General features: G+C 37.7%; 1 protein-coding gene across 1 annotated transcript in view; it reads left to right on the forward strand.

Annotated features, from left to right (window-relative positions):
• The first annotated feature begins 146 nt into the window (after nucleotides 1-146).
• Nucleotides 147-12,665, forward strand: part of LOC129408703 (beta-galactoside-binding lectin-like) — a 25,466-nt gene continuing 12,947 nt past the window's right edge. Inside the window, exons 1-3 of the mRNA XM_055153026.1 lie at nucleotides 147-239; nucleotides 10,314-10,476; nucleotides 11,114-11,196. Of these exons, the coding sequence (XP_055009001.1) occupies nucleotides 10,378-10,476; nucleotides 11,114-11,196 (182 nt within the window). The 5' untranslated portion in view covers nucleotides 147-239; nucleotides 10,314-10,377. The remainder of the gene's footprint in view (nucleotides 240-10,313; nucleotides 10,477-11,113; nucleotides 11,197-12,665) is intronic.

Genomic DNA, 12,665 nt, shown 5'->3' on the forward strand with positions numbered 1-12,665 from the left:
TAATCATGAGAAAGGCGTGGTCAAGTCTGTGGACCCGCCCCCTTTGGCTAAATTGTCCAATCAGAGTGCAGAAGTTTTGAATAATTAAGCGTCTGACCAATCACAGGCGGGAGGTGGTTCATATAATTAACTATAGCAATGTTATGGTGCAATATTGTTGTAATCCTGTGGCCAGGTTGATGTAATGCCAGGTTATAAGTGTGAAATGGACTTATGTAAGAGAAATACAGTACGTTCAGGTGAGTCATGAAAGGTATTTTGTTTATGTTGGATATAAACTTTTTTTTTTTTTTTTAAGTTGTTGTCAAAATTTCACATCGTAGAATGGCCTTTATTTAGATAAGATAACCTCTATTTGTCCCACTATCAGGATTCCAGATACTTGGCCAGCTATCACGGGCATTAGATTAGATTAAATGTTGACAAAACCAGGATGGTAAATAAATCCGGGTTAAATTATTCAATCCAATCCACTTTATTTACATAACATTCCGTAAACAGTTAAAAAAAAGGAGCAGTGGCTCTACTCTGAGCCTTCTGTGTGACTGAGCTCCTCACCCTATCTCTAAGGGAGCACCCAGCCACCCTGCAGAGGAAACCGCTTGTATCTTGTATCTTGTCTTTTGAGTCATTACCCAAAGCTCTTGACCATAGGTGAGGGCAGGAATGTAGATTGAGCAGTAAATTGAGACCTTTGCCTTTCGGCTCATCTCCATCTTCACCACAATGGTCCGATACAGTGTCTGCATCACTGCAGACACTTCACCAATCCACAGTTGAGCACTTTCAGTATTACCACATGACATCACAAGGTGGAACAGAATGTTTTCAGTTTGAGAGAAAAGAACTCAGTCTAAATATGCAGGGTTTGTGTGTTAAACGTGTCAAGGATCAAAACATAACTCCAGGTCTGTTTACATATCAGAAAATAATCAAATCAAAGAAAAGCAAAACCATGAAAGAGAAATCCATAAATAAAACCAATCAGATAAATTCAAATTACTGTAAGTGTTAAAAGCCAAAGAATAAAAGTGGGTCTTGAAGGTCAGGTGCACTGTGTAACTTTTTGGTTGGGGGTTCTGTCACCTTGTTTCTTGTTTCTGTAGTCATTGCTCTGTTTGGATTGTTCCATGGTATGACATTAAACAGCTCTACCTTACATTTATTCAGTTACAAGTAGTTTTATAGCTCAAAATACCTAGAATTCCAAGAATGATGGACACATTACAGGTTTGATAATAGGCTCTATTTGATTAGAGCACAACGCAAACAGAATGATACTATCTAGACCAACCAGGAAGCATCTCATATTGCTGTCGTCTGTACTGTGGTTACATCAGACTGACTTTTGTTATAGGGTTTTACATATTATGGGTCCAAATATGTTGTTTGAGTTAAAGAGCCCATATTACACTATTTTCATATGTTATAATGTACAATCCTCCTCACAAACATACACAGAGTTGAGTTTTGTTTCATTAATTCATATTTAATACTTAATCTTAATCTTCTTTCAAGCGAAAAGGTAAAAGGTGTAAACTTGAAAGGTACCACTATATGACATCACAAGGTGCAACAGACCATTTTGTGCTTTGGAGATGTGTGAATGAACCAAAACACAACTCATGACTTAAAGCTCACAAGAGTCAAGTTTACGTAAGATAGGACCTTTAATATTGCCAACAGGAATCATAATGTTAAGCAGGACTAAAAGAACAGTGCCTCAAAAGTAATCCATAAGTAAAATTGTATTTAAAAGTTACTCAAATAAATGTACTTACACCTCTGGATATTCTCTGTAAGTGTTGATTCTCTCTTATGTTTGTGTAATGTTTAATTTTGACCACTAAGGGGAGACAAAGCGTCAAATGTTCTAGTGCATGAATACTAAAGGGAACTGCATTAAAGGCTAAACATTTTGTATCTGTAACTTCATATTTCAGTCTCACAAATTGAATTCTACATTGTGTTTCATCATCGGCATCATCTTCAAAACTGCTAATATGGACACTCTAAGGTTGTTAAAGGTGCACTGTGTAACTTTTCTGGTCCGATCTGTGGAGAGGCGACCCTGCTCAGAAGCAAAATGTCTGTTTTTCTAGGTGTTTTTTTTAAATGAAACCACCTGTAATTGAATAAATGTAAGGTAATCTGTTTAATGTCATACTGTGGAACATTCCAGGCAGATCAATGACATAACCATGGAAACAAGATGATGACAAACCCCCGCCCAAAAAGTTACAAAGTGTACCTTTAACAGGAAATATGGATAAGGTTGACAGTGAAACAGATGAAGCGACATCACACATCTCAAAGTTTCAAGTAAAACCACAATCACATGTGCCTTTCTTTTTTTATTTCTAATGTTTTGTTGTATAGACACATCAAGAATCTCGGACTTCCAGTCATTGCGCAATGCATACTGGGAAGCATTCTCAGAAAAAGTGAGCATCAGACCGCCATGTTTCCCAGTGGGATGCGTCTATTGACAAAGCCGATCTTTTCTAGTCTTTTGAACCATATCACTTTTGTTTCTGGTTCTGATATTGTTATATTTTAGTTTTGGGATTCGGACATCGTTAATTGTGTGGTTGTTAGATGTCCTAACAGCGGAAAACGACTCAAGAAATGTGTTTGCGAACTCCATGAATGCAAAAGGGAATCAGATCTGTGTGACTGCAAAACTCTGTTCAGACTGTTTCCCTTCCCAACAGAATTGAAAAATAGTGAAAGGCGAAGGCGATGGGCAGGATTAATCCACAGGAAGGACGAAAAAGGAAACTTTTGACTGCCTAAATCATCCCGAGTTTGCAGCGAACATTTTGTATGTGGAGCGCCATCAAAGTGGGATCCTGTTTGTTAATCGAGAGGTACAGAAGACAAACAGGCTGAACTCACACTTTCTTGTTCTTGTGGTTTTACAGCAACATCACGTCTTGGTCTCTTTGCTGTGGAAGGTGTTTCTTGGTGAACAGCTGGTGCTTTTCGCTTTGGCGTTGACTTTTTAAATTCGTAACCATGGCGGAGCGAGGGATCGGGATCCCGCTTTGATGGTGCTCCACATACAAAATGTTTGCTACAAACTCAGGATGATTTAGGCAGTCAAATATTTCCTTTTTCGTCCTTCCTGTGGATCAATACTGCCCATCGCCTTCACCTTTCACTATTTTTCAATTCCATTAGGAAGGGAAACAGTTTGAAAAGAGTTTTGCAGTCACACACATCTGATTCACTTTTGTATTTATGGAGTTCACAAACAAATTTCTCGAGTAGTTTTCTACTGTTAGGATCCAACAACCACACAATTAACGATGTCTGAATTCCAAAACTAAAATATGACAATATCAGAACCAGAAACAAAAGTGATATGGTTCAAAAGACTTGAAAAGATCGACTTTGTCAATAGACGCATCCCACTGTAAAATCAAACATCGCGGTTTGATGCTCACTTTTTCGGAAAATCCTTCCCAGTATGCATTGCGCAATGACCGGAGGTCCGAAATTCTTGATGTGTCTATACAGTTGTCCCTCACTATATCGCAGTTCACCTTTTGCGGTCTTGCTGTTTTGTGGATATTTTAGTGCAATTTTCCATGTTTTTTTTTGTTTTTTTTACAGTGTTTGAGCATGTATTGTGTTCCTCCCCCTACGTCCTCACTGGCTAAGGGACTGTAGACCATTGTCAATCAATTTCCTCCGTGCCGTGTCTCCTGTACAGTACAGAATGTGTTCAGCTGCCAAATTTACATAAATGTTCGATCTCTAGCAGTGTGATTCTGAATAGAGCCCGACCGATATGGATTTTGCTGTGGCCGATATGAAACCGATATAATGAAAGTTGTAGCTGCCGATAGCTGATATAATCGCCGATATATTTAGTGATGTAAAAATTCACTGTAAATGTTGAATTGTTTAAAAAACTTAGGTTTGGCTCTGGTGGATTTTAAATTGGGTTTATTTAGGCAACATTTATTGTTATTCTGCCTCTTTACATCATATTTGCAGACAGTAGTTTGGCTTAATGGCATTTTTGCATCACATTCTAGACACTCGTGATGGGTATTCCAGTTCTTTTTAGAGAACCGGCTCTTTTGGCTCGGCTCACTAAAAGCTGCTGGTTCTTTTGGCTCCCGAGCGGCTCTTCAGATTGTTTTGTTGCAAGCAGGACTAAAGCACGTCTAAAGCAGGACTGAATCAGGACTGAACCAGGTCTAAACCAGGACTGAAAAAGAACTAAACCGGGACTTATTTATTTTATGCTAAACTACAGTCAAATATGCTCTTTTTTTTTTGTTGTTTTTTTTTATCCTACGTACACGCAAATTTCTCAAAGTTTCGTTTTCAGCCGCTGCCGCTGTCAAACCACGAATCTGCACGCGGCGTGAAGAGAAAAAAAGTGAGAGAAAACACGGCTCCCAATAAGGATCAGGCTCCCGTCGTTCCCTTCAAAGAGCCGGTTCTAAGAGTCATTTCGTTCGCGACGGACCCATAACTAGTAAAGAAAGTAGCGCTATTAGCCTTTAGCCGTAAATACGTGCGCACCGCGGTAATTAATTCTATGTGCCAATGTCATAATTCACACGTCTATTCACAGCTCATTTACATATCAGTGCAGGTCCAGTAGCAAATATACGGCCAATATAGTCACTTTAGAACAGACCAATAGAAAACAGCCTGTTTATGTGCGGGAGCTACAGCAGCTAACCCATAACAAATGACAAAAACTAGCTTCAGAGTCGACATATTTCCAACACTCACCGCTCACACAGGCTCCTCCTCACATCACAAATCTGCACTAATAAATGTCCTTTTAATCCAGACTCAAACCGATTGTCTGTAAAAAGAATATAATCTCAGTGTTTGGATCTGTGTCTGTAGGTGTAAACAAACACACATGAGTGACGCGACTCTGTGGTGTGTTCAGGGACAGTACGGACACACACAGACAAATGACTCCATAGATAAATACTGATGCGGAGCCACATATTAGGACATTTATCTGTCTGTAAATTGGATTAAATAAACATAATGTAGAGAGTCTAAGCTTTATAACGAGGTATAACATGCCCACGTGAAATATCGGCCCCTATCAGCAAGCATATCGGCCGATAGCTGATATGCCTAAAGTTGCCCATATCAGCCGATAATATCGGCCAACCGATATATCGGTCGGGCTCTAATTCTGAAGTGCAGCGTGATCGGGCAATATCCGTGCTTACTGTGAGGTGCGGAGCTCTCCATCGGTCCTTTCTCCTGCGGGCACCTGCAAGCCTGTCCGGATCGTGAGTCCTGGTTTAGTCCTGTTTTAGTCCTCGGTCAGTCCTGGTTTAATCCTCCTCTTCAGTCCTAGGTTAGTCCTGGGTTAGTTGTGGTTTACTCTTGGTTCAGTCCATGGCGTATGCAACGCAAAAGTTTTGATATAATCTCGGGTTAACGGGCAGTTGTGAGCAGGTATGGGCGTGTGCGGTGCCATACTGCGCGGGTGAGGGTCTCCAAAAATAGGGCTCCATTACGGAATAAATTAATCTTCGGTTCGTTACATAAAGAAAGAGGAAAATAACCAAAGGATGAGTTTTAAGAAGGATGCAAAAAGGGTTGGAACTGTGCTGTCTGAGAAAAGTCTATATAGTTTGTGGTGAGGGGTTTTACAGGCTTAAAACAGATATAATAATTGTAAAATATAAAATTGACTACTTTGCAGATTTCACCTATCATGGGTTATTTTTAGAATGTAACCCCCGCAATAAACGAGGGACCGCTGTAATGCTTAAAGTCCTGTATTACACAGAATTGACCGAGTTTTAAGACATGTTTTACCTCAAAAACTCGGCACGGCGTTGTGTTTTGTGTCATTCACATGTGTTCAAGTAATCCTTTATAATTAGTCTGTCTTCACCTCCAAAACTCAGAATGCTCTGTTCCACCTTGTGATGTCATGTAGTGATAGTTTTCAAGTGAACAGCTTCTTTTACCTTTAGTTCAGTGGAGACTGGAAATGTGATGGATCTGTCAAATGCTTGTAACCATGGAGATGTTATTCCTTTATCTGGAATGTTTCACATTTCAAGTGTGATGGAAATTTATACTGTGGAAAGATTTCTTTCAATTTGTCTTTGTGCAAATAAACCCTCAATGCTTCCCAGAGGAAAAAATATACTGCTCAAATGTGTCTTATTTTAAGCTCAGAAGACAAAGTTGAGACTCTCATTGTAGTTTCATTATAGTTCTAGATTTGTCTGGTGTGAGTCTGGTTTGTTTCTCCTAAAATTCACTAGAAGTAACAGGGGAGACACAAACAGGAGTCAAACTTGAGACACTGGTGAGAAACTGTTTTAACATCAACAAAGAAAACAAAAACTAGTCATACTTGAGACACTGGTGAGAAACCGTTTTAATGGCTCAAATTTCAAATCAAATAGTCCTAAAAACATACAGCTGCGAAAGAAAATAATATTTGTGAAATTCAGAAAGGATTTTATTGATAATATTAAAGACACAAATGTGTACGCTTCCAGTGAACATGGTAGTTTTTTTAAAAATTATTATTTTTTTTTTATTATTATTATTATTATTTTACATTTCACCAATCCAAGCACCTTTGTATAGTTTCAATTTTATTTTTAACTCTTTGTAACATATACTTACACAGATATAGCTTTGGCTAATAATCATAACTCCAACTAAAACCTTTTCACATGTTCCAGATGCAGTCATTAATGAGTCTCAATGTCACATATTGTTGTACACAGAATGTTAAAAGTTTCAAAAGTCGGGTTGGTGAGATAAAGAGTCTACCTGGGTCTTTTCGGGAATTTCTCAGTATATCTTAAAGAGACATGGAATACGGTGACTGGTTTACATTTTGGGTAAAGTTATTTGTGTGCAACTTTTATCACTTGTTTTGTAGTCATCACATTGGTTCAGGGAAAGATGCTCACACTGCCTCCAGTCGACTTCTACCTGCAACACAGAATTAAATAACTCAGTGAAAACCAGGGGGGAAAAAACTTTAACTTATATCCCTATATACATGAGGAAATGACTTCACTTGATGAGGCTAAAATAATTATGATCATAATTATTTAATATTTCATAATATACTTTCAATTTCCTATAAAAATACTCTTCATATAAATACAATATTTAGCTACTACTAGACTATATTAAATAAAATGAATGTTTTATGCTGTCTGCTTGGATACAGGAAAGGAACACACAAAAAAAGTACAAAATTTACAGAATGCTCATTCCACAAGCCTGCTCGTTTAGGCTCACTGAAACATAAACTGTTTGGTTGCATTTCTGTCTGAGAGTTTCCACATACACTAGTATGTCGACTCTCTAATTCAACACACTGAACTCCAAGTCCACACCAGTGCATTGTCTGTCCCAGAGTCCCGAGTGCGGCTCTACAGTTCGGGGTCAGCCTTATCATCAGAAGACCCTCTAGTCAGAAAATCCATGTTCAGGTAGTGTTTCCAGTATACCACAGATCTTGTAGGGTATTTTCCAAATTTTCACCTCAAAGTTCATAAAGACATTAATTTTTATACGAACTTCCAATTTTGCGAACAAATTGAAAATAAGAGGCCTTGATATTTTTAGCTCAGCTCAAAGTATATGTACTATTTAGGCGTGTCATAAAAATGCTCCTGTTCTGGGTATCCCGCCTGGTCGTATTGAAAAAGGCCAACTGTAAGGCATTTTTAGCTCCGCTTGTGAGCTGTAAGTTCAAGCTTTTCACTATGCCAAATTATTATCCCTACCATGACCTTTGTCCCATACCAGCCATTTGACCTTGATCCATTGTCCAAGGTCACAGCAGCCATTTCAATTTTCACATGGTCAAACTTCAAAAGCCAGACAAATCTAACCCTAATGTCTGGTGCTGTTATTTTTATACACGTTTTATTACGATACTAAGGTTGTTTCATTATGTATGTTTCATAGATCTCTGTGACCTTGACCTTGGCCACAGGATGACAGAATGTTTGCCATTTCAATACATGGGTTTGACATAAATAGGCCATCCATAAATAGGATGTAGGGCTTACATCAGGCATCTGACCCCTTCTGAATACTTCAACACAGTTTTTATAAACATCCATATGAATATGCATATAATATGTTGAGCAGGTTCCCGCCTTGAATCGTCGCCTTGAAGTGTCAGCATTTCTTCTTTGGGGGAAGTGACAACCCCCTCCAAACCACTGTAAATCACACCAAGTCTGTTTAGATAAGCCAGCTGGTTATCTCCACAGTCCTAGTTCTGTAAAAGAATTTGCTTAGAAACACTTAAGTTACCCATTATGTAGGAAACACAATGGTACTATTCAACAGATCCCAGTGTTTAAACTTCAACTCAATATGTAACTTCATTAAACAATATTCAAACCACCACTTGATACAGCCTTCACTAGAAACACTGTGTAAGGGGTTTAGTTTTTTGCTACACTTTGCTTTACACACTATCTAGCATTAGGACCACTTGAATGTGTTCCTCAGAGTAGAACTAAGCACAGAGTGACTAACACTAATGACTAGAAAAGGCAAAAGGGTGAGATTCCCTGTGTAGCTGAGTGTAAAGACGGGCTACTTTCTCATGAGGGAGAGTAAATTCAAAGGCCTAGTACATCTCTTCCAGGTTTAAGAATGTATATATTATCTTTTCTAAATATAAAATGTATGAAGAAGACTAAAAATGTATGCCTGTTCTGACCTGTGGCAACCCATTAAAAAAGGAAAAAAGGAATGAAAGAAACAAAACGTTTGAAAAGGAAAAAAGAAAGACAAAAAGAGGAAGTTTTATTGTTTTATATGCAGAAAATTGTGCTTAAGTAGAGTGTGACAACAGAAGTAAATTTTGTGCATCCTTGGATCAGTCAAACTGTATGTTGTGAACTGTGCAGTGTCAGAATCGCTGAAACATCTGAGTCTGTGTCAACATTGTCAGCAAGAAAATAAGATGCCGTTAACGAATCCACCAATTCAGTTAACGGCTCCCCTAATTCTTAGATATTTTTCTTTTTTTTATTACCTGGTCCCGGAAGGGTTGACCAGGTTTAGTATTCACCCTGTGTGTCTGTGTGTCTGTCCACCCACGATAATTCTGCCATTTATGGACCAACTGTCACCAAATTTGGTACATGGGTCAAACCCCTGTGCCCGACGTTTGGTGTCGAGGTCATTTGAGAGTCACACGGGTCAATTGAAATGTCACGCCGTTATAAAGCACAGGCGATTTCGGCAATGTCTGAACCATCTGTGGGTTAAAATATTCACCTAATCATTACACAAGTTGGCACACACATAACCGGGGTACACTGGATGTTACAGGCTGAAACTGGGTCAAGCTCACTTGAAGCTCAAGTTAACCAAGGTCAAATATGCTTCAGTTTCTTGGTAATTTCTCACACAGAATAGCCTTCATTTCTAATAACAAGAATAGACTGTCCAGTTTCACATGAAAGTTCTCTTTTTCTGGCCATTTTGAGCGTTTAATCGGCCCCACAAATGTGATGCTCCAGATACTCAACCTGCTCAAAGGAAGGTCAGATTTATAGCTTTTCTAACCAGCTAAACTGTTTTCAGCTGTCCTAACATGATTGCACAAGGGTTTTCTTATCATCCATTAGCCTTCTGACACAATACATAAACACATTGTACCATTAGACAACACTGGAGTGACAGTTGCTGGAAATGGGCCTCTTATACACCTATGTAGATATTGCCCCAAAAACCAGACATTTGCAGCTAGAATAGTCATTTACCACATTAGCAATGTATAGAGTGTATTTCTGATTAGTTTAAAGTTATCTTCATTAAAAAAAACAGTGTTTTTCTTTCAAAAATAAGGAAATTTCTATGTGACCCCAAACTTTTGAACGGTAGTGTATCCTGTGGTCCAAAGCAAAAATAAATAAATAAATAAATGTGACAAAGACTTTTTGCCAAAATGTTATTTAAAATAATAATAATAATAATGAAAGCTTTTGAACATCAGCCATCTGAGTGTGCTATGCATTTTTTCACTTTTAAATTTTGTCACATTAGTCTTGCACATAGTAGTAAGACAAAAACTAGCCTAGAAGTATAGTTACTTCAAAACAGCAGTAAGCACTTGGTATGGTAAAAAGAGATTTAAGTAAAAAGTACTTGGTGATAAACCTACTTTTACTTTTACAGTTACTCAACAAAATGCAACTAATAACTACCCTTTGCTTACTACTACTACCTCATACAGTATCTACTGTACTTTCCAAACTGTGTCCAAGTATCTGTTTCTTTGAGTTTGACTGTTTCTTGCCTTCCAGGGCTGTGTTCTGATTGGCCGTAGAGTCCACTCGTCACATCTAAGTCCCGCCCTCTGCCTCATAAATGTCCAGCCCCAGCTCATACCAGGACCTCCAGTCTCCAGAACTCTCCACTCCTCCTTCCTCTGGTCCTGTAGCTGAAAAATCTGCAAAAATGGATCAAGTAAGTTAACTTTTCTTAATATTTTTTTATATTGGGGTTATTCTGTGCATATATATATATATATATATATATATATATATATATATATATATATATATATATATATATATATATATATATATATATATATATATATATATAATTTTAGGGGTGGTCAGTCCTTGAATGGGAGACCGCTAGGAACACAGGTACCACAATGAGCCACCAGTGGCTCTTGGGGTGGGGAGGGGGTGCAGCTTTAGGTCCAGTAAAGTGTGTGATTTTGATTGTCTGTATATTGTGTCTGCCCTCTTATTTTATAAAAGGCTCATTATGAAAGGTGTTTTTTCACATAAAAACAAATGAAGAGTTTAGTGAAGGTTAAACTTGGCACTTAGACTCTGGCAGGTTGAGGTGTAATGAAGAACTGTATGAACTTTATGCTCTTACTGTTTCAAAAAGTACTACACTCACAACTGAACCTGTGTTATCAGAGTCTTAACCTGCAGATAGAGACACATCTAAGTTTGTCTCATTCTCAGTTTATGGACAGACTGTGCCTCAAGTGAAAGCTCAGAACCTCCAGAATTCCTTCACTGAGCCTCATGTATTTCAGTTGTTCATATGATTTACTGTATGTCGTTCTTTGTGCCCACAGTGTGCAATGATTGTGAAGAACATGTCCTTTAAGGTGGGACAGACCCTGACTCTGGTGGGAACGATCAAACCTGACGCCACAAGGTAACTCCATTCGACATGAGGTCAATAACCAATACTGTGTGCACACTTTTGTATAAACTTAAAATAAGAAACAAAATACTTCTTTTTACAGTTTTAACTTGTCTTTTGCATTAAGTCATTTTGGGAATTACTAGGTTTGTTAAAATGAATCTTAAGATATTAAAGGTCCTATATTATGTGAAACTGTGAGCTTTTAGCCATGATGTGTTTGCTGTTGTGTTTTGTTTCACTCACACAGTAGTGGTAGTTTTAAAGTTAGGCCATGTTATAATTTATTATAACATTTTAAATCACAGTATTCATCTAAGATCGCTGAGTTCTGTGTTAGAAAACTGCGATACCCACTGGCAGCTGATGGCGCAGGAAATGTCATCACAAACTCCAGTGGTAAATGCCAGATCACACTAGCGAGTAGCAGATTTTTTATTTTCATTTGTACTGAAATGCGACATTTGTAGCATTTGCGACACTGCCGACTGCTACACATGTCACAGTTTAAGAAAAGAAAACTGGAGAACAGATACAAGTACAAGTACAGAGCAGCGGTGGTTAAAAACGGAAGTTGAGCAGAAATATGGCGTCTTGAAAATAAACGATTAAATATTGCTCAAACATGCATGAATGACTCCTAAATCACTCCTAATAAACTTGGAAATGGTCAGTGAGAAGAGGAGACAACTGGGTCCGGTCAAGCGGTAACGGAGGGAAACAGGGACAGATTTTTTACATTCAAATGTCTCTTATTCAGAAACTAGAGGGACTATTGAAATAAGTAAAGTATCAGAATGTAGGAAAGAGTTAACACTCCAACAGGGTAAAGTTAAACCTGTGATATTCTTTCAAGTTGTTGACAAAAAATTTTTAAAACTCATGTCGGTAACGGAGGGAATGAAATATGCAGCACTTTTTGGGCAATAAATACAAACAGTGATAACTCTTGGTTCTCACTTACATATCCTTAACAAACTGGTTTGAATATTTGCTTCATATAGTTTTCTACCATATGGTACAAGATTAGGTTGAAAAACCTTTTACTTTTTGAGTAAGTAATGAGATTTTTTATTAAGAAAGGTCATGGTAACGGAGGGAAAAGTAACGGAGGGAAAATTGTGCAAACAAGTAGAAGGTGCATGATTTTGCATAATCTGTCAGTTTTTTTCTTCCGAATACTTTAATATTACTTCAAAATGAAAGGAAACTATTTCTATAAAATATGTCAGTCCTTCCAAGCAAATTTTTATCATTTTAAATACTTTTTTTTTTTTTTTTGAAAAATCATGTACCTTCATCAACAGTTCAAAGATGGAATAACACAAGATATGATGAAATACATCCATTTATTTACATGATTTGCAGGTCTTTGAAATTTGGGAAATAATTTTTGTTCCATGTTTCATACATGGTCTGTTTAAAACGTATGTAACTTTAGAACCAAAAATGGTACAGAAAAAAAGGTAAAAGTTTCATAA

Source organism: Boleophthalmus pectinirostris, unplaced genomic scaffold, assembly GCF_026225935.1.
Source record: "Boleophthalmus pectinirostris isolate CB_2022bp ecotype Guang Dong unplaced genomic scaffold, ASM2622593v1 HiC_scaffold_17, whole genome shotgun sequence".
Lineage (NCBI taxonomy): Eukaryota > Metazoa > Chordata > Actinopteri > Gobiiformes > Gobiidae > Boleophthalmus > Boleophthalmus pectinirostris.